Consider the following 22,305-nt stretch of genomic DNA (forward strand, 5'->3'; position numbering starts at 1 on the left):
GTGTGTGTGTGTGTGTGTGTAGCTGGGATCCCCCCCAGGCCCTCATGCACTCCGCCACTGAGCATCTCCTGGCCCCTGACCGCCAGGTTCTGCAGCCCTCCATCTGCTCCCTGGGGCACATGTGCGTGGACAGGGCTGCGGTTAGTAAGGGTCCCTCTTGTCCAGTGAACTTGTGAAACTGTGAGGACCAGGCGGGGCCAGCGGGGGAGCCCTGAGATCTTCCACTCCTGCACCACAAAAATAAAGACGCGGAGAAGCGCGAGTGGAGGGTCGGTGAACGCCGCTGACATCTCGCGCGACCTCGCAACCTCACGGTTCCTCCTGGGCTGAGAAGCTGAGGGAAGGTGAGGGCGGGAAGGACAGACTCCCCGAGTGACCAGGACTCCGGCAGTGGCGCAGTCGTGGGGAGCAGGGCCGACCGCGGCAGCCCTGGGGCATGGCCCGAGCCCCTGACCACCGGGCATTTGACTCGTGGCCATCTGCTGGCACACGCTCACCGGACCCCAACATAAGAGGGACCTTTCGCCATCTCGCCCAGCTCCTGTCCTGCTCAGGCTGCTAGTGACCACGGCAGGAGCCTGCGAGAAAGTTCTTTGCTCTGGCGAGATGCTGCTAACAGCTGCGCCTGTTCCTGTCGTCAGCGCAGAGCCCGCACGCCCGGCATCAGCGCCTCTGCCAGGGGCGACGGTGCGGGTCAGCAGGAGGAAATGTAGCTTAAGCGAGAGGGCAGAGGCCGTTGGGGTCAGCGCCTGGCTGCAGAGCGGCCGCAGGACAGGGCATGGGGCCGCTCACACTCCCTGAGGGCCTGGGCACTGGCTCTGCGGCAAGAGGTCGCCCGGAAACCGACAGCAAAGCAGCGGTTGGCTTGGAGCTGGGGGTCGGGACACAGGCAGGAAAGCCAACGGGTCGGCGCCGGGGAGCAGGGGGCGGGGGTGGGGGGGGCGAGCTGGGGGTGAGTTAGCGCATTAACCAGGCAGGAGCACCTGTTTCGGGGACTCTGTAAGTAGCCCTGAGGCCCGACCTTGAACCTCCCTTCTTTAAAATTGAATCAACATGAGATACAGAATTACAAAGTGTTTCATGATTGTGTTTCACTCACAGAATGTTCCATCACCACCTCCCACCACCTCCCCAGTTCCCCTCCCACCTCCGAGGGGGGTGGCCGGCGTGCAGTGGGGATGAGACCACCCTTCGTGGGACCCTATGGTCTTACGGATCTTCCTATCTGGGCCTCTCTCCCTCCCTCTCTCCCTCTCTCTCACTCCATCTGTCTCCCTCTCTCTCTCCATCTCTGTCTTACTCTCTTCCTCTCCCTCTCTCCCTCTCCCTCTCTTCCTTTCTCTTTCTCACTCCCTCTCCATCTCTCTCCATCTCTGTCTTACTCTCTTCCTCTCCCTCTCTCTCCCTCTCTTCCTCTTTCTTTCTCACTCCCTCTCTCTCCATCTCTGTCTCTCTCCCTCTCCCTCTCTCCCCTCCCTCTCTCTCCATCTCTCTGTCTCCCTCCCTCCGTCCTCCCCTCCCCCCCTTTGGTCGTTATGGTTTGTGATACAGGAAGTGAAAGGTCCTTCCATGTACATCCCTTTATATCCCTGTCTCCTTTCACACTCAGTTCTTGCCCGGAGGGACCATTCCCCACATCGTCATGGTGGTCTCTGCTCTGTCCTGGCTGCCCGCACCACCCCACATTTGCGGCAAGCTTCAACCAGGGGCCAGTCCTCCTGGCTCTCACTTCTACAGTCCTTGGTTTTGTGTGTGTGTGTGTGTGTGTGTGTGTATACATATATACATATACATACGTCTCATACACACACACATACCTATATCCCACCAATGAATGTAATAACTGTCCCTCTCCCTCCGACTCGTTCACTAGCATGATCCTGTCCATGTCCGTGCATCTATGATCAGATTTCATGACTTCACTTTTCCCGGGGCCACACAGTATTCCACGGGGAGCTGCACCCCGGTTTCTTGGTCCACTCTCCGTCCTCGGCCTCGGGTTGCTTCCAGGCACTGGCTCCGTGGACGGGACTCACACGTGTAAGCCAACCCGGTAAGAAGGTCATCACCTGCGCATGTCTCACACCCCTCACCGGGCAACCCCCCCCCCTTCTGGACTCCTCCCGGGCATGAAGCGTTTTCTTGGCTCTGGGTTTGCCACCTGCCGGCGCCTGGGCGGACAGGGGTCCAGTTCCGAGCCCCAGAGAGTGCCCTGGCGGGGTTGCAGTCGGGCGAGTCTTATTCCCCTCCTGGGCTCTTGCTTCAGCCTCCTGCCGCACCCTGGGAGGCCGAGTACCTGGGGCCGTGGGCTCAGCCCACAGTGGGGGCCCGGGGGAGGGCGCCCCCTGCTGGCCATAGTCCTGCAGCTCAGCACACCCGGGACCCTGCGGGAGGGCGCCCCCTGCCGCCCACGCTCCCTGCAGTTCAGCTCTCAGCCGGGCCTGGCACCGTGGCGTGGAAGCCGTGGGCCTCCACGGCGCGGTACAGGGTGATGTACTTGGACGCCGTCCTGGTCCGCGGGAGCACGAACCTCTCGGTGAACTCGTGCTTGCCCAGCGGCCCCGCGCCCTCGGCACCCAGGACTGCGTTGATGAAGGCCAGGGCGAAGGTGTAGCAGTTGTGCAGGTCTTCCTCGTACCTGGCAGAGCAGGGGGCATGCAGAAGGGCAGGCTGAGCGCGGGGTGCAGGCGGGGGCGCCCCTCTCTGCCCAGGTGGGACCCCGCCCCCAAGGACAAGGCATCTCCGGGCGCGTCTGGGCCCTGCTGCCGGCCACGGCCGCCCCTGGCCAGGCAAAGTGCCTGGGGTTCTAGGAGCCCCGGACACAGCCCGGCGACTGAAGGGTCCTCCCCAGCCCCAAAGAGACAGAGGCTGTGTCCCCCGCCCACAGTGATGCAGATGAGAAACTGCTTTCAAAATAAACTGGTCAGTGGGGCCGTGTCCGTCTCCCTCTCAAACATCCGCCTCGGTATGAGGGCCGGGCCCTGGACTGGGCACAGGCTGGGCCTGCAGGAGGACGGGGACCAGGGCTGACCCCGGCACAGAGAGAGAGTAGCCCTCCGCACTGCCAGGTGGAATATTTTGGCCTGGAGGCGGGGCGGGGACAGGTGTGGCTTTGGCTTCGAGACTCACTCATGGTCAGTGCGGAATTCCCCAGGTGAGAGGTGCCACCCTAGCGTGCCCGTTTCTGGCCTCTCCATGCTTAGGGTGGCTTGGCTGGTCCATGCAGAAAAGCTGAGCCGGATACACGCTGCCGCCTTCCTCACCCCCCCTGTGAACCTGCCTAGACCCCGGGCCGGGCCTGGGGCTCGTGCCCCGCCGCCCCCCCCCGCGTACCTGTGAGGCAGCCAGGTGGCCGAGGCGCAGAAGTCCTCCAGGTACTTGTCCCACTGGTCCAGCAGTGCCCACGCGTGGGGCGGCAGCAGCGGGACACTCACACTCTGCTCCCAGCCCTCGCCGTCCCGCTGCACACCAAGCGCTGAGTAGCTGTACACGGTCCCTGCGGCCCGGACGACCCCCGTCATGGGGCCGCCAGGGCTGGGCAGCGGCCGGCTCGTAACGTCACAAACACCATTTCCAGGGCTGGGGCTATTGCAGTGCCGTGGTGCTGGCCTTGCACGCGGCCCGCCTGGGCTTGACCCCCACACCCACGTGGTCCCCCGAGCGCTGCCAGGAGTGATCCCTGAGCACTGCAGGGTGAGTACAGGACCCCGTGAGGGTCACAGTCCCCTTCATGGGCTCATTGTGTGCTAACCCCATGAGGGTAGGGTGCTCTCTTCATGTGCGCATAGTGTGTGACCCCGTGAGGGTCACAGTCCCCTTCATGTGCATGTGTGTGACCTGGTGAGGGTCGGATCCCTGTCATTTGCTCGCCAGGTGTGACCCTGTCAGGGTTCGGTTCCTATCACGTGTTCACTGTGTGTCTGACCCCATGAGGTCACAATACCTGTCACATGAGGATCGCCCCATGAGGATCGGGTACCTGTCACATGCTCACCATGTGTGACCCCACTAGGGTCAGGTGCCCATCAAATGCTCACCGTGTGTGACCCCGTGAGGGTCGGGTGCCCATCACATGCTCACTGTGTGTGACCCCCATGAGCGTCAGGTGCCCGTCACGTGCTCACCGTGTGTGCTGCTGATGCCCACGTGGAGGTCGGAGTGCCCGTCGTAGTCCCTGGAAGAGAGCACACCCTTTCTCGTCAGTGGCCGTGGCACCCAGGGGAGACTCCCGCCCTCCCGCCTTGGCTGGTGCGGGCAGTGCGTCTCGGGTATAAAGGCGTCCCGCCCGCCTCCGGGTCTGCCTGGCCTCCGGACACCAGGTGAGCTGGGAGTCCAGCCCGGCTGGAGCGTCTGGCCAAGCGCCGGGGCCCCCAGTTCCCAGACTGTGGCTCTGCCCTCATGCCAGCCCCGCGGCCCGTGGCCCCCGTTTCCCGGGGTCGTTCTGTGCTGAGCCTGCGTTCCTCCTACGACTCCGAGTCGCTCCACCCCAGTGGATGGATAGTCCCGGCCGTCCACTGCGGACAGGCTGGGTCCAAACAGGACAGGCGTCTCTGGTCGGCTCTTACCTGAGGCAGAGCAGAGCCCAGCCCGAGGAAGCGGCTGGGAAGAAGAAAACGCCTGAGCGCCTACCGCAGGCAGTGTGGCTCAGTGATCACGCTCCTTGACGTGGGAACTCTGAGGGTGACGGCCCTGGGCCTGCGAGTGGCCAGGACACAGAGGGCTGCCCCTTCCTGCTCCCAAGCACCCCTCCCCACCCCCCAGTGTCCTCGCTGCGGCCCTCTGAGTGTCCCGAGAGGCTCCGGGATCCAGGGCTGAGAATCAGCTGAAACGGTGGCCATGGGGTTTGCTGATGAAGGCTCCGGCCCCCCTCGCTGCCTCGCATTCCCTCCCTCCTTCCCCACACGCGGAGGCTAGTGCCCCCGGGAGGGAGGGCCCGGGCGTGCTTCCTCCCAGGAGAGACGCTCTCCTCTCGTCCTAAATGTGGGGGGCGCCGCCCCCCGGCCTGGCACGCACTCGACCCCATCAGAAGATTCTCGGTTCTCCTTGAACAAGTCTGCCTTGGCCTGACCAGTGTGGGAGGTAGGGGACAGCGAAGCCACCGAGCACGTGACCCGGTGGGCAAGGCCACCCCCTCTCAGGACTCCTGGCTACACACCCAGAATGGCCGCCCCTTTGACAGAGCGAGCGGACAGACCGTGAGCGCGACCACAGGGCTGAGGTTGGGGCTGGGGCGATAGCACAGCGTTGGCCTTGCACGCGGCCGACCCGGGTTCGATTCCCAGCATCCCATAGGGTCCCCTGAGCACCGCCAGGAGTAATTCCTGAGTGCATGAGCCAGGAGTAACCCCTGTGCATCGCCAGGTGTGATCCAAAAAGCAAAAAAAAAAAAAAAAAAGCGCAGGGCTGAGGTTTAGGGGGGACAGGGCGGGGGGGGGACTTCAGAGAGCCTCAGGGATTCTTTGGGGTCATTGTGCAGCTTTTAGGAAGGAGGAGATGCATTTTCAGGGCAAGAGGCAGCCGGAAGTTTGGGAACCGGATGAAAGGTGGAAGAGCTTCGGGAACTCGGTCTCAGCAGGCAGGTGGGCTGGGGCTGCTTCGGGGTTCTGAGGCATGTCGGGGGTGCCGGAGCCCACGGCCTGACCCAGCACCCCAACGCCAAGGAGACAGGCACCGCGTGACCTCAGAGATTCCGCTCCTGGTCACTTCACTTCCTGGGGCCAGGGCGGCTGCGTGCCCCACAGGAAGTGCCTCGGGAGGGTTGGGGGGGTTCAAACCCGCACCAGGGAGGGGGAGCCGAGTGCGAGCCCCTTTCCCGGGAAGCGTCGGGCAGCTGGGCCCTAACCCGACCCGACCCGGCCAGGCCTCTCACACGTGGACAGAGTTTCCGCCAGGCCGAGGGGAAGGAGGGCGGGAAGGAGCCGGGTCTGGCCTTGGTTCTGGCCCGCTTGGCTCTGCGGGGCATCAGGGAGGAAATACAGTTGAGAGAGTCCTGAGTGGGTCAGAACCAGGATGAGACACAGGGCGGGGTCCTCGAGGGCGCAGAGCCTGCCCTGTCCACCCTGTCCGAGGAGCGGTTCTGACCCAGACCCGGGATCAGCCCGTCTGATCTCCTCCTCCCAAGGATGGGCAGGGGAGGTGGAGGAGGAGGGAGGGGTGAGGTGCGCAGAGGGGGACATTGGGCCAGTTGTCCTGGCCCAAGGCGGCCTCCCAGGGTTAGAGGAGTCTCAGCGGGAGCTGGGCCTGGCCCACACTCCTCCCTAGAGCTTCTCCCGGGAGCCCAAAGCCCAGCCTGCCCAGGCCTCGGCCTCTGCCGCCCGCCCATAGGGATGCTTGGGCCTCTCCTCGGGTTTCGGAAGCTGAGCCTTTCTCGTGGCGTCAGTGGTTGATGCAGATGGACCGTGGACAGCTCCAGCCCCCCTTCCCGCCCCCGTGGCCTGAGCAGCCTCGAGTCTCGTCTCGGGCCTCCACAGGGACCCCCGGCCCAGTTAGCTGAGACTTGCCAGTGGGGCGCCCAGGCCCGAAAAAGAAATGGACCAGTGCCCGCCTTGTATCTAACTCGGCTCCTGCACAGCAAAACCCGCTGCCAGCTGCAGTTCAGGCTGTCACGGCAACCACAAAGTAACTTGCAGTGTCTCCGACAGAATCCTTTTGTTGTTGTTGTGTTTTGTTTTCCGGGCCATACCAGCTGTGCCCAGGACACACTTCCGGCTCTGCGCTCAGCAGTCACTCCTGGCAGGACCCTGCGGGATGCCCGAGTCAGCTGAGGGCAAGGAAAGCGCCCTGCCCACTGGGCTGTCTCTCCAGCCCTCTGGCAGGATTCTGACTTTGATAAGAAAATAAGAAAAGTTCTGATTTTGAGAAGAGGTGCTGCCGTGTCATTTTTTCCCCTACTTCATTTATTTTTTAATTTTTGTTTTTTGTTTTGGTTTGTGGGGGGCCAACCTGGCGGTGTTCAGGGGTCACTCAGGAATCACTTCCGCTGGGCTCGAGGGACATACGGGGATGCCGGGGACCAAACCCGGGTCGGCCACATGCAAGGTAAAGCCCTCTACCCGTTGTACTATTTCTCCAGCTAAATTCACCTTTTACGCAAAATTGATGAGTAAAATCTTCCCGGGCCCGGCGGGAGCAATAGCACATCGGGTAAGGCACTTGCTTTGCACACCGGGGTGGATCCCCAGTGCCCTGTACGTTTTCCGAACCCAACAAGGAGTGACCCCTGAGCACAGAGCCAGGAGTATGCATTTCTGAGCACCAGCGATGCATTTCTCTTTCTTAAAACGAGTGGGCTCGGGGCTGGAGCAATAGCACAGTGGGTAGGGCGTTTGCCTTGCATGCGGCCGACCCAGGTTTGATTCCCAGCATCCCATATGGTCCCCTGAGCACCGCCAGGAGTAATTCCTGAGTGAAGAGCCAGGAGTAGCCTCTGTGCATCGCCAGGTGTGACTCAAAAAGCAAAAAAAAAAAAAAAAAAAAACGAGTGGGCCCCGGCTTCGCCCCTTCCTCCAGGAAGTGTGCAACGCCGTCTGATCAAACCAGCAGGCCGGCCAGCGGGAGCTAGATGCTAACGCTGACACACAGTCAGACGAGGCGTGTGGGGCTAGAGCAACCCTCCGGCCAGGAAGGCACTTGCCTTGCGTGTGACCGACCCGGGTCCGATCCCCAGCATCCCACAGGATCCCCCGAGCCCCGCCAGAACTGACCTTTGAGCACAGAGCCCGGCGTAAGCCCCAAGCACTGCCGGGTGTGCCCGAAAGACAAACATCACACAGAGACCTCCCACTCGGGGGGGGGGGGCAGGAGCCGGGGCAGCCCCACGCGGCGGCGCGGTCAGACCCGGTACCTGAGGAAGGTCCCTTGGGTCGGCTTGAGGAGGAAGGAGCACTTCTCCTGGTGGCCGTCCACGAAGGGGCTGTGGATGCCCAGCGCCGCCTCCTCCAGCCTCCGGGCGCCCAGGCCCTGCCCGCAGAAGGGGCACTTCGGGGGCATCTCGAAGCAGTAGATGTCCTGCTGGCAGTGGTGGAACCTCACCAGGCGCTGCCTGCCCACCTCGGCCCCCTGCATGGCCCTGTCCCGGGGCGGCCGGGGCACCCCACTTCCTCCTTCGGGAGCAGCTGGCTGAAAGTACACGGCCGTAACCCGAGCGGCTCTGACGTCACGCTGACGGCTGCCGGGCCAGGTAACCTTTAACCAGGCGCCTTAAAGAGCGACTTTCCAGTGTCTGCCCCAAGCAGGCTCCGGCCTTGCTGCTTCTCAGAGCGTTCGCGGGCAGCCAGCGCCACTGGGCCCTGAGAGCCTGGCTCAGCCCCTCAGACCCCGACATTCCCTGGCGCCAGCCGTGATGCGTTCACCCCTCCCGGGGCTCCTTCATCCCTTAGTCTGCAAACTGCTCAGAGACAGAGCCAATATTTATTTACTTAGATGTTTCTACAATAGATTCTATCTCTTTGTGTGTGTGTGTGTGTGTGTGTGTGTGTGGCGGGGGGGGGGGGTTGGTTTGGGGCTGGTTGGTTTGGGGGTCACACCGGCTGTGCTCAGGGGTCACTCCTGGAGGTGCTCGGGGGACTGTACAGAAGCAAGGCAAACGCCTCCCTCTGTTTCTCACTGGCCCCTCCTGTTCTGAGTTAATATTTTATATTCCTACCTTGAGGCTTGCTGTTGATTTGATGTAAGGCCAGCAGTCATCTTTTTTTTTTTCTTTTTGGGTCACACCCAGTGGTGCTCAGGGCTTACTTCTGGCTCGTGCACTCAGGAATCACTCCTGTGATGCCAGGAATTGAACCCGGGTTGGCCACATGCAAGGCAAACGCCCTACCCGCTGTACTATCGCTCCGGCCCCAGGAATCATATACACAGGGATAGCACGGGGAGAAATAAGGACAGGGTGGTCTGGGGCGGGTGGGGGGAGGGGTGCTGCCGAGAGGGAGAGGTCAGGGGGGTTTCCTGGGGCCCCTGAGTTCCCGCCCGCTTACGGGCTGGGCTCTGACAGTGGCCAGCAACGCTGCATTAACCCTGCCTTTAGCGCTTGTGCCAAGGAGGCTTCAGTTTCAAAATCATCTTTTCACTGAAAGCGGGTCCTGGCTGGGGCACGTTTCCCGACCCAAAGTCTACTTTGAAAACAAATAGCAAGTGACCAGGATGTGGGCTGACTTCTGGCTCTGTGCTCAGGGCTGACTCCCAGCTCTGTGCTCAGGGCTGACTCCCAGCTCTGTGCTCAGGGCTGGCTCCCAGCTCTGTGCTCAGGGCTGACTCCCGGCTCTGTGCTCAGGGCTGGCTCCCGCCTCTGTGTTCAGGGACGACTCCCGGCTCTGTGCTCAGGGCTGGCTCCCAGCTCTGTGCTCAGGACTTACTCCCGGCTCTGTGCTCAGGGATGACTCCTGGCAGTGCTTGGGGACCTGATGGCTGGTCCCCAGTGGCTCAAACTCAGTCAGCCCCTTGCACGGCTAGCCAGCGCCCTCCCCGCTGTCCCATCTCCCCGGCCCCCTGTCCCATCTCCCCATGGGTGGTGGCTTTTTCCCCTCTTGGCATCTGACTGTGGCAGAGTCTTTGGTACCTGCCAGGAAGCCGCAGGCGGCCCAGAGCTACTGAAGCCGGAGCTCCAGGGTAGCAGCGGCCGCAGGCCCCTGAGCAGGGGTCTCGAGAATGCGCCGCTTCGTGACCGATGCTGACGGGCAGGACAGAGCAGGTGCAGTGTTGCCACCTGTGGCCTTGGGAATCCTTTCCAGTAACTTCTATCCTCCGCAAGGGAGGCAAGCGAGTCCTAACTAGACACCAGACACCCGAGACTCATTATTGATGCAAACCCACGGTTCGGGTCAGACGGTCCGGGTGATCGGGTGACTGTGAATATCTTCACTTTCATGCCAGTACCGGGAAGGTTGTCTTTCCTGGGGGGGAGGGGCCACGCCTAGCGATGCTCCGAGGTCACTCCTAGCTCTGCATTCGGGAATCACTCTTGGTGGCGCTCAGGGGACCATACAGGGTGCAGGGATCAGCCCAGGTTGTTGTGTAACATTGGGTTGTCCTTGCTCCTCCAGTAAGGAGCTTAGGTTTATTGAGTTACTCCCATAACAGTGCTCCTGAGGCACACCCAATTCCGTCAGGCACTATTAATCCTATATTGTTTTTCTCTTTCTTTTATGTCCTTTGCGTGGTTTAGCAATGTCCTTTTTGTATAATGCAGGAAAACAGTTGATGCTATGCTTTTGCAACATGGGAGTTAATTAACTCTGAATAATATTTACTCCTGGGCATCCGTCATATTTACCTGACTTAAGCCTCAGTTGCCCTTACTTCCTAATACCCCAAAAGGAAGGTCCCAGCGAGGGACAAGGATGGACCCAGGGCAAGCTGTAAGCTTACCCTGGCATCAAGAAGGGAGAAGCTAAGAATAACGTTAAGAGCACGGTCATGGGGCAAGCTCTGTCATGACCCAAAAAAGAAATAACTGAATAAGGACCCTGCCGGGGTTAGGAAAGACTAACCTGGCCTGAGGACTGTGGACTGGGGTATATAGCGAGATGTCCCCAGGAAGAGCCAACCTTTAAGCTTAATATATCTCTTACAGTGCTCATACAAAAGGACTAGAAATATCAGTAAGAAATAAATTTACTATGATTGTTTAGAGAGTCTCTTGCCCGTGCGCTTGGCTGTCTCCCCCTGGGCCTCCTCAGAGGGGATGGGCTCCAGCTTCCCTCCCCACCCTGAGCAGAGCTCCCGGCGGCCAAAAACTTCCGGAGCCTAGCCACAGCCATGCTCAAGGCCCGTCTCCACATGTTCAGACGAGTCTCACGCATGAAGGAACCGGCAGAGGAACCCAGGTGTGTGGGTAGGACCTGGAGCTGAGACTTTCAAGGCTGCTCGGATCAGGACTGGGCCTCCTCTGCCCAGATTTCCCATCTCCCAGTAGCTAGGCGGTCACACCCGGGACTGCCCCTTGGCACCGTGTAATCCTGTCAAAGGCCAGCATCCAGAGACTTAAAAGCCAGCTCTCAGAGCCCCTGCACAATATCTTATAGCCTACTTATCCCTCTGGGAGAACCTGGCAAACTACTGGGAGTTTCCTGCCCACATGGGAGAGCCTGGCAAGGTCTCCATGGTGTATTAATATGCCAAAACCAGTAACAATCTGGGTCTCATTCCCTTGACCCTGAAAGAACCTCTAGTATGGCACGGTTGGAAGGACAAGTAGAGAGAGGCAAGAAATTCGATGATCAACGGGATGATGATGATGATGATGATGATGATGATGATGATGATGATGATGATGATGATTGTTTAAATGTATTACTAGCTGAGGAAAGGAGAAAGCAATACACCCTGGATGGAACCCCGCCCTTGAGCGGATCTCCTAGTAATCTGGAGTCTTGAATGAACCCTCGGATGAGATTTTTGAGTTAATCTCTCAGAACTTCCCCTGGAGGAGGGGCTTTACCTCTGTTTGTTGTTATGATAATGTTCAGCCCCACCTATGTGTGCCCCACCCTTCCTGATTTCCATATAATTCTGCTGTCAGAGAGGAGAGGAGAGAAATAACTGTGCTGTAAGGATGAGGGTGAGGATGAAAGAAATGGTCACTGACTACCAACCAGCTTGGGGCCGTTCCTCCCTTTCTCCATTCCTCCATCCTTCATCCGTCCATCACTGTGGGCCCTCGAGGGGACCGGTTCTCAGCCACCAAACAAACGCACATGTCCGTGTGCCCCACGCTTTTTGAACTCACACCCGGTTTTTTGTGTACATGACAAATGCCCCACCTGCTGTGCTACTGCTCCGGCCCCAGGCGGGGTTGTCTCATAAAAAGGAGTTGAATACCTTCTTTTTAAAATTTATTTTGTGTTGGGGTCTGAGCGATAGCACAGCGGGTAGAGCGTTTGCCTTGCACGTGGCTGACCCGAGTTCGATCCCCCGGCATCCCATATGGTCCCTCAGGCACCGCCAGGAGTAATTCCTGAGTGCAGAGCCAGGAGTAACCCCTGAGCATCGCTGGGTGGGTGTGACCCAAAAAGCAAAAATTTTAAAGAATCTAAAAAGATAAATAAATTTTATTTTGTGGTGGAGGATCCCCAAGGTAGTGTTTGGGCACTATTCCCAGCTCTGTGCTTAGGGTTTGCTCCCTGAAGTGCTTCTTTTTTTGCTTTCTGGGTCATACCCGGTGATGCTCAGGTGTTACTTACTCCTGCCTCTGCACTCAGGAAGTACTTTTAGCAGAGCTGGGAGGACCATATGGGATGTTGGGGATCGAACCCAGGTCAGTTGCATGCAAGGCAAATGCCCTCCCCGCTGTACTATCGCTCCAGCCCCTCTGCAGGGCCTTTCCTGCTCCTCCCAGGTAATTATCTGGTTTATTCACTAGAATGCTACGCCCACAGCTGTGACACCTGTGTAGCTGTAGCAAAATGCTGCTACACTGGAGGTCTGCAGATGAGAGGTTGAGGTGGGAGCTCCCCGGAGCGGGGCCTCAGGCAGTTCCCCTACAATCTGTGACCTGATGACACCAGAAACTGCTGGAGCACAAGACAACCTTGGTTTTGCCTTAGCTTAACTATCTGTGCCTTTCTTCTGTGCATTTCTTATCTGTGCATTCGTATTGGAACAGTACGAGCGTTTCCTGATCAGGATGTTGCCAACACCACAGGCCGGCCAGAATTAGATGAATTAATATCTGAAGCCCCCCTTTCCTTTTGTTTAAGCGCCTGTCTCAGAAGCATAGTAGAATGCTGGAGACGCCTCATTGGGTTTTTTCTAAACAAGGTTGAGAATAAAAACAGTTGTTCTTGGAAACCAAAGCAATAGACGAAATGAAAGTAAAAACAAAGGTGTTGCAGAAATCACAGCATAGTGAGACAAAAACATTTCCAGAAAGAAGAGTTGGCTAAGATTCCCTGCAGGGACACAATATTTTGTGGAAGTGCGATGGCAGACTTTGCCGCCACGTTGTTCCTCCTGCAGTAAAAGATTACCTAGATCCACCCCCCTTTTTTACAGGAGCTAACGACAATATTGGGAATAGATGGGTAAACTATGAAGGGAAACGATGGTTGTTTTCAGAGCTCCCATTTATGGCTAGATTAGCTAGATGAAGAAAACCCTGATGTTTATTATTTAAACCTTTTGTAATATATTATAACAAATTCCTGACGGGAGAAAGGGCCTTAAACACTTAATGCTAAACTAACACGGATGTGATCATTGGCGCGAAACAGACATTTCAAAGAACCTTAGCTTTACCCTAGCCTTACAGGAAAACAAGAGGTCACAGAAGCGATATGCGGAATTAACTCATACTGTATTGTACTTCGTTAATAATTCTTCTGCTGAATTATAATCATCAAAGTAGTGTTCTGATGGTGTATTGTAATCATCAAAGCAGTGGTCTAATGGTGTAACCTGATGTTGTAATCCCCTGCTTATTGCTATTTCCTTGGAGAAACAATATATAAGCACAGCTTTGCAGAATAAAGTTGCAGCAGTTCACCAGCTTATAGTGTGGCTGTCTGTCATTCCCTCGCCGATTCCTGACTTTTCCTGATTCCTTCGTCCCTGGTCCCCAGTGGTCGGTGGTCTCCACTGGGTGGTCTGCGGCAGGTGGCGCCCGAACAGGGACCGAAGGACAGGTAAGCCTCTCTCTCCCCCTTTCTTTTCTTCTTTCAAAGTCAGGTACGGATCTTACCAGGGAGCTGCAGTCCCGCCAGTAAAGGATCACTGGTTAAGAGTAAGTAATCAAGGGAATTATGGGGCAGGCCTTAACTAAGAATGAGAAAATGCTAGTTGTAATGCTACATCGCCTGCTAACCAAATCTGGGTTTCGGTCATCACTGTCAGATTTACAGCAATTTACAATGTTTTTGAAAAAAACTAGTCCTTGGTTCCTGGAGGAAGGCTCTTTAACATTAGAAGAATGGAGGAGAATAGGGAAGGAAATGAAACAGTATGTGCAGAGACATGGTGAAAAGACTCTGCCTCCACAGGCCTTCCACTTATGGTTCCATCTACGAGAGATTTTATCAGAAACAACACCTTTCCAAGGCTTGTGTAGGGAAACAGTTTCAGATACTGGTGAATGACCTATATATGATGAGATAGGCCCTGAGGAGGGCAATGAGGAGGAACGTATGCTCCTCACGGCAAGCGCCCCACTAACACATGAGACTGATAAGTTTAAAATGACAACCTTAGGTTTCAACAACTTTGTCATAATTTGTTTTGCCGGCATATATCAACAAAAGCGCTTTCTTGACCTGTTTTTAACAAGCAGGAAACTGACTGGTCAGGCAGAGAAACGGGGGAGCAATGTTCCCAATCGGCCGACAGGGCTCACTTTGCCCTGGGGACTGCTCTTTCCTTTCTCCGTCTATCAGTTTTCTCCCTGCCATTTTTTGAAGGGTCAGATCGATTGATCAACTGCAGATGTGTGCACATGTAGTGATGTTTTTAGTCAGTTCATTGTCTGTCTGTCTGTCTGTCTGTCTGTGGAACACTCGAGTGTTAGAGCTAGTTTGAAGTCAGTAATTCTTAGACCTGGGCAAACAAAATCAAGGGAGGTCAGAGTGATATGTAGCCTAGCAATTTAAAAGATTTAGGTACCTTTGGAACTTGTTAGATCAGGTTTAAACAGAGATTTCTAATCAAAATGTGGCGCCTACAAAGAAATTAAAATTCTCAATCTAGATTTCTTATTGGAAGAACATTAATGGTTATTAACAATTGTAATTCTTCTGAAATTTATAATCTATACTATCTAGGAAGAACTTAGGAAATAGCGCCTAAAACTAAAGTGAAATAACAATTCAGAGGATATAAGGCTTTATCTTGCAAGCCTCAGCCAATTAGCTATTTTACAATCAACAGAGGTACAGAAGCCATCAAAATAAACAGTTTTCTAATGACAGTCCAAGTATTTTTTTATGCAAATATCTAAGTTTGGTTAAAAAAAAAATTCTAAAGGGCTCTTTCTGTGTCTAAAAGCATGTTTGTATTGTGGAATTATTAAAGTTAGAAAGCTCATGATTTGAACTAAGGTACGAGAACTATTGAACTTAAGTCAAAGAAGATTTTACTGTGTTTCACACAAATTAATGGTCCAGAGGTTTTATGCTATTATATCAATGTATATATTTGTATCTGCACTGGATTAGAATTATTTGACCTAGAGAATCTTGTGAGTTGAAATAATTGTGATATATGAAAACAGGTTCAAAGAGTAATGCTTCAGTTTAAAAAATTATTTATTAGGGTTGCAAAATTGGTTAAAAAACTTATTGTACCTGTGTTTTATTTGATCTCCGAGACTTCTGTTAACAAAATTTTTTTAAAAGGCTACTTAGGTTATGAGGGGTTAATCTCAGATGTCAGTTTAAGAGTTTTTTAAAGATTTTCCCTGGATCTACCCAGAGCTGATGATGATTGGAATTTTGACGAGCAAATGGCAGAACAAGATTGGGAGGATGACTATCGAGACCGTAATCCTCCTGGCACCTTCTCGGCTCTAAGAGCCCCCCCAAAACCAGTCCCTCGCTTTAATAGAAGATCTCCGTTGCCTCCAGTCGGCTTTCAGGGTGCAATGGCGGAGGCTCGGAGGGCAGGGGACGTTTCATTTGGTGTTTTTCTGGTCGCAGAGACCTGGGAGGGCGAGGAGCCCCAGTGGGAACCCCTTTCCCTTAAAATATTGAAGGAACTACAACAAGCAGTACAAAATTTAGGTCCTTCCGCCCCATATACAATACAGATTGTTGATATGGTGGCAAGTTCTTGGCTTACTCCTCATGACTGGCTCCAAACAGCAAAAGCAACCTTGAGCCCAGGAGACTATATACTCTGGAGGACAGAATATGAGGATAGGAGCAAGGACGCGATAATACAATGTATGAAGAAGAGGGGCCCTAAGCCCACCATGTCCATGCTCATGGGGACAGAAGAATATGCACTGCCTCAGTCACAGACTAAAATCCCACGCGATGTTTTGCAAATTATATCAACTAATGCAGTGCAAGCATGGCGTAAATTACCCCCTCTCGGAGGCAAGGGAAGTGCCCTGGCCGGCATTAGACAAGGGACAGAAGAACCCTACCAAGAGTTCATAGCTAGGTTAGAGGAAGCCATTACTCGGATGCTCCCTCCGTCTGAAGGAACAGACATATTGTTAAAGCAATTAGCATGGGAAAATGCCACTCCTCTGTGCCAGGATTTAATTCGGCCGATAAGGAAAACTGGCACGCTTCAAGATTTCATCAAGGCATGTCAGGATGCCTCCCCAGCTGTAGTACAGGGGATGGCTTATGCAGCAGCAATGAAAGGTCAGAGATTTAGTGCATATGTGAAGCAGACATATGGAGGAGGAAAAAGGACCTCCGCCCTGCCTACGTGCTTTGCGTGTGGGAAAGAGGGGCATATACAAAGGGAGAAGAGAAAACTCCCTCGGAGCCAGAGGCAACCTCTGATGCTCCTGGACTGCCTAACCCCGCAATAAAGGGAGAAGAGAAAACTCCCTCGGAGCCAGAGGCAACCTCTGATGCTCCTGGACTGCCTAACCCCGCAATAAAGGGAGAAGAGAAAACTCCCTCGGAGCCAGAGGCAACCTCTGATGCTCCTGGACTGCCTAACCCCGCAATAAAGGGAGAAGAGAAAACTCCCTCGGAGCCAGAGGCAACCTCTGATGCTCCTGGACTGCCTAACCCCGCAATAAAGGGAGAAGAGAAAACTCCCTCGGAGCCAGAGGCAACCTCTGATGCTCCTGAATTGTCTAACCCCGCAGCAAAGGGAGAAGAGAAAACTCCCTCGGGGCCAGAGGCAACCTCTGATGCCCCTGAATTAACTATTCATGATTTACCAAGGGCCACTCCAGGAAGCGCTGGTCTTGATTTGGCTAGCTCAAAAGATATGATTATTTCAAAATGGGATGGGGTCACTCTTATTCCCACTAATGTAAAAGGGATCTTGCTGCCACAAACAGTGGGTCTTGTTATTGGTAGGAGTTCCAACTACAAAAAGAACTTTGAAGTCCTCCCGGGAGTGATTGATGCAGATACTGAAAACACCATAAAGGTAATGGTAAGACCATTATTGGAAACTTTACAAATTCATAAAGGACAAAGAATTGCTCAATTGCTCCTGCTGCCCTATATTAACCTCCCCAATCCCATAATGAGAGAACAGAGAGGCACAGGACAATTTGGCTCCACTGAAGGGGTGTTTTTCATTCAAGAATTAGATGGCAGACCATTCAAAGACATATTTCTGAATGGAAAGAAATTTAGAGGCCTGATGGATACCGGAGCAGATAGAACCTGTATTCCGGCCGCTGAGTGGCCCTCCTCCTGGCCTATATATAGGACAGGATCCTCGCTTTCGGGGCTTGGCACTGCGACTGGTGTCGCCCAAAGTTCAGCAATGATCAGATGGCAATGTGAAGGGAAACAGGGCGTCATACAACCATACGTCCTCCCTTCTCTCCCCTTTACCCTCTGGGGGAGAGACATTCTGGGGGCCATGGGCCTAATGCTGGTCTCAGCAGAACATGTTAATTCTGACCAAAATTTTTCATCGGGGCCACTGCTGAACAATTATTTGCAGATAAAATAGAGTGGCTGGCTCAAGATCCTGTATGGGTGAGTCAGTGGCCCCTAACATCAGAAAAAGTACAGGCTCTTGAGCAATTAGTAAAAGAACAATTGGAAAAAGGGCATATAATAGAATCAAATAGTCCTTGGAATACCCCAGTATTTGTAATTAAGAAAAAATCAGGAAAATGGAGATTATTACAGAATCTTAGGGCCATTAATGCAATTATGAAGGATATGGGGGCCCTACAACCAGGCCTACCTTCCCCTGTGGCTGTGCCGGAGGGCTGGCATATAATAGTTATTGATTTACAAGATTGCTTTTCCACAATAAAATTAGACCCCCAAGATAGTGAGTATTTTGCATTTAGTGTCCCCTCAGTAAATTTTAAACAGCCTTTTAAGAGATATCAATGGGTGACATTGCCACAGGGAATGAAAAATTCACCTACCCTATGTCAAAAATTTGTAGCTAAAGCTTTAGAAGTTATTAGAAATAGATATGCTGATGCCTACTTAATTCATTATATGGATGATATGTTGATGGCACATCCAAATAGAGAAATATTGAATGATATCCTTGAAAATACCATTACAGCATTGACTGAGTATGGTCTTATAATAGCCCCAGACAAAGTGCAAAAAGACAGGCCCCTGAACTATTTAGGGCAGATTATTCGAGAAGATTATATTATTTCTCAAAAGGTATCTATCAGGAAGGATAAATTGCAGACCCTCTTCCAGGTATCTGGTTCTTGCAACTTTGTAAATGAGAAAGGGCTTGGGAAAGCAATTGATTCTTATATTTACGTTAAAATCTGACAAACACACAAAAAAGAAATGGTGTGAAACCTCCTTGTAGGAGGAAAAGTCTATGCTTATATTTTAACAGATAACACCTACTAATGTACTCTGGGTCCTGCTATGGCTTCATCTGGAGTAAAACTTCATCCTCCTGATACAGACCCCAAACCACCTGAGACTCCACACCCCTCCAAACATCAACCTCAAACAGATCTCGGCTGGAAGTCACAAGGAAATCTGAGGAAGAGTCAACAACACAGGACTCTATGGGGAAGGACAGGCTGAATTGGCCTAAGGACTTAGTCTGGGATTTATGGTACCAACCTTATCCTGAACCTCAGAGAACTTTGTACACAAGAATAGTGTTTTAATCCTTAAAAAGTGTTTTCCTAGAAATCAGAATTCTAAAGATGTCTCCAGGTTGATATATGTTGTAAGAACTTTACTTGTGAGCACCTTTAAAGTTTTTTTGAATACCTATAGGACTGACCTAATGCTTTTGAAATAGCACTGCAAGTAGTTTTGTCATGTTAAATGAGATGATTGGTAATTTGTATCCAAACTAAGTTCAGTAAAAATAAGAGTTTAAACTTGTGGGACTATAAAGAATATTAAGTCAGAAAGGTAATGGATGCAGATATTATCAGTTGGGAAAGAAACTCTTTAAATCACATGCAGAATTGTTCTAGTACGTTTTTTTTTTTGGTAGGATCTATGCAAAAGATATTGGATGGATTGCCTGGACTCCTGTTACAGTGCTCTTAGATAATTGAATTCTTCAAAAGTTGTGGAAAATCAAGGGTTTTTCAAATGGTATTAAATGAATTAGACATGTTTAACTGTGCACTGGACCCCCAGTACAGCGCTCTCATTAATGGGAAGTCAAGGTTTTCAACATGGGATTGAATGAGTTCAATATGATGTTAAATTGTACACTTTTTCTCTACAGATTTTAGCTTCTCTGATTAGGACCCACAATAAATGTTTGAAAACTCTAATCCGCCCTCGCCGCTTTGTGGCGGCTCTTATTTTAGGAATTCCTGCATTAATCGCTATTTTGACCTCTTTTGCTGTTGCCACTACAACCTTGGTACAAGAAATTCATACCGCTCATTATGTTAACTCCTTGAATAGTAATATCACAATGGCTTTATTGGCACAAGAAGCCATTGATCGGAAATTGGAAGCAAAAAATTAATGTCTTGGAGGAGGTAGTGCTGGCCTTGGGCCAGGATATTGCAAATATTAAAACCTCCCTTTCTGATCACTGCCACGGTAATTTTAAATCTATCTGTGTAACGCCTCTCCCTTATAATAACTCTGAGCCCTGGAACAAAGTTAAAGCTCATTTGCAAGGTCTTTGGGCCGATAATACTATCACCCATGATTTGTCAGCCCTACAGGAGGATATTTCAGCAATTAGTCTCACTTACAAATTAGGGGGTTGCAAGAGTTAGCCAATGACTTAAAAAGAGGGATTAGTGCTATGAACCCCCTAGATTGGGGTCAATATTTTGGCTTGATTGGTGTTTTGGCCTTTATCCTTGTCCTGGTTGTTCTTCTCTTTCCTTGTGTGCTTAAATGTATTTTCACCTCTTTGAAGGCTATACAACAGGAAGTCTTCGAGCTCCGTTTTAAAAACAAAAAAGGAGGAACTGCTACGCCCACAGCTGTGACACCTGTGTAGCTGTAGCAAAATGCTGCTACACTGGAGGTCTGCAGATGAGAGGTTGAGGTGGGAGCTCCCCGGAGCGGGGCCTCAGGCAGTTCCCCTACAATCTGTGACCTGATGACACCAGAAACTGCTGGAGCACAAGACAACCTTGGTTTTGCCTTAGCTTAACTATCTGTGCCTTTCTTCTGTGCATTTCTTATCTGTGCATTCGTATTGGAACAGTACGAGCGTTTCCTGATCAGGATGTTGCCAACACCACAGGCCGGCCAGAATTAGATGAATTAATATCTGAAGCCCCCCTTTCCTTTTGTTTAAGCGCCTGTCTCAGAAGCATAGTAGAATGCTGGAGACGCCTCATTGGGTTTTTTCTAAACAAGGTTGAGAATAAAAACAGTTGTTCTTGGAAACCAAAGCAATAGACGAAATGAAAGTAAAAACAAAGGTGTTGCAGAAATCACAGCATAGTGAGACAAAAACATTTCCAGAAAGAAGAGTTGGCTAAGATTCCCTGCAGGGACACAATATTTTGTGGAAGTGCGATGGCAGACTTTGCCGCCACGTTGTTCCTCCTGCAGTAAAAGATTACCTAGATCCACCCCCCTTTTTTACAGGAGCTAACGACAATATTGGGAATAGATGGGTAAACTATGAAGGGAAACGATGGTTGTTTTCAGAGCTCCCATTTATGGCTAGATTAGCTAGATGAAGAAAACCCTGATGTTTATTATTTAAACCTTTTGTAATATATTATAACAAATTCCTGACGGGAGAAAGGGCCTTAAACACTTAATGCTAAACTAACACGGATGTGATCATTGGCGCGAAACAGACATTTCAAAGAACCTTAGCTTTACCCTAGCCTTACAGGAAAACAAGAGGTCACAGAAGCGATATGCGGAATTAACTCATACTGTATTGTACTTCGTTAATAATTCTTCTGCTGAATTATAATCATCAAAGTAGTGTTCTGATGGTGTATTGTAATCATCAAAGCAGTGGTCTAATGGTGTAACCTGATGTTGTAATCCCCTGCTTATTGCTATTTCCTTGGAGAAACAATATATAAGCACAGCTTTGCAGAATAAAGTTGCAGCAGTTCACCAGCTTATAGTGTGGCTGTCTGTCATTCCCTCGCCGATTCCTGACTTTTCCTGATTCCTTCGTCCCTGGTCCCCAGTGGTCGGTGGTCTCCACTGGGTGGTCTGCGGCACTAGAAGATTCCTTAGCAGGGCCTATGGGAAGACAATTCCCCGAGTTCCTCGTGCTGAAAAGAGACATGAATGTGTGGAGGTCGATGTGGAGGTCTTGTTCTGTTCAGCAGGGAGAACCCTTCCTGGGGCTGAGAAGGGGACGCAGCTGAATGAACAGACGCAGAGCCCAGAGGAGGGAGAAAAGGCATTTATTCTATGGCAGTTACAGTATTTATACCTCCCTGCTGGGAGGAGGTGGCATAGTATGCATGCCGGGACCCCCAATAAAAATGCAGGGTGTATGGCATGGGTTTTAGCTAGTGATAAACAAACGCTGATAGGATAAAATCAGTAAGATTAGGAGTGGCAACCTTTGCTAGGTGTGGCATGGGGTTAGCTAGTGATAAACAAAGAGTGACAGGATAAGATTAGTAAGGTAAAATGGCTCCCTACACGAATGTAAAAGCAGAACTTAACTACAGGGCTGGAGGATAGTACAGTGGGCAGGGCGTTTGCCTTGCATGCGGCTGACCTGGGTTCGGTGGCCGGCATCCCCTATGGCCCCCCAGCACCAAGTGAACTATAGCCCTGCCTGGTTTGTTTTGGAACTAGCAGAATGGCCTCATGTCCTAAGATCAGGGGCCCAGGGTGATTGTACAGCAGGTAGGGTGCTTGCTTTGCACACAGCTGACCCAGGCTCAGTCAGTCCTGCAGACTTTTGCTTTGACGCACCTCACACCTCCCCCCGCCCAGGACAGACTGGCAGTGCTCAGGGACCCCGAACAGGGTGCTAGAGATTGAACCCAGGAGGTAGGGTGCATGCAAGGCAAGTAGCCTACTCGCTGTACTACCTTTCCAGCCTCCAGAAATTTCTGAAATATGACCATGAATGCCTTCAAAAGCCCCAAGGATGAACATTTTGGGGCGTGGGGAGCGGGGGCGTCACATTGAACAGTGCTTAGGGCTATTCCTGGGCTCTGTGGTCAGGGGTGACCCCAGGGGTTGCTCAGGGCACACACGGGGTGCGGGGGATTGAACCCTGGCCGGCCGCGGACAGGGCGGGCACCTTCCCTCCTGC

The 22,305-nt window shown here is 52.5% G+C and overlaps 1 protein-coding gene across 1 annotated transcript; it reads right to left on the reverse strand.

Annotated features, from left to right (window-relative positions):
- Positions 1-1,897: 1,897 nt before the first annotated feature.
- MKRN2OS (MKRN2 opposite strand) lies at positions 1,898-8,064 on the reverse strand. Its single transcript, XM_055136947.1, has 4 exons — positions 7,844-8,064; positions 4,125-4,174; positions 3,334-3,496; positions 1,898-2,638 (listed from the first exon to the last, which is right to left on the reverse strand). Exons 1-4 carry the CDS (start codon positions 8,062-8,064, stop codon positions 2,425-2,427), a joined length of 648 nt encoding a protein of 215 aa, XP_054992922.1. The 3' UTR covers positions 1,898-2,424.
- Positions 8,065-22,305: the final 14,241 nt, after the last annotated feature.

The sequence above is a fragment of the Sorex araneus genome, chromosome 4 (assembly GCF_027595985.1).
Source record: "Sorex araneus isolate mSorAra2 chromosome 4, mSorAra2.pri, whole genome shotgun sequence".
Classification (NCBI taxonomy): Eukaryota; Metazoa; Chordata; class Mammalia; order Eulipotyphla; family Soricidae; genus Sorex; species Sorex araneus.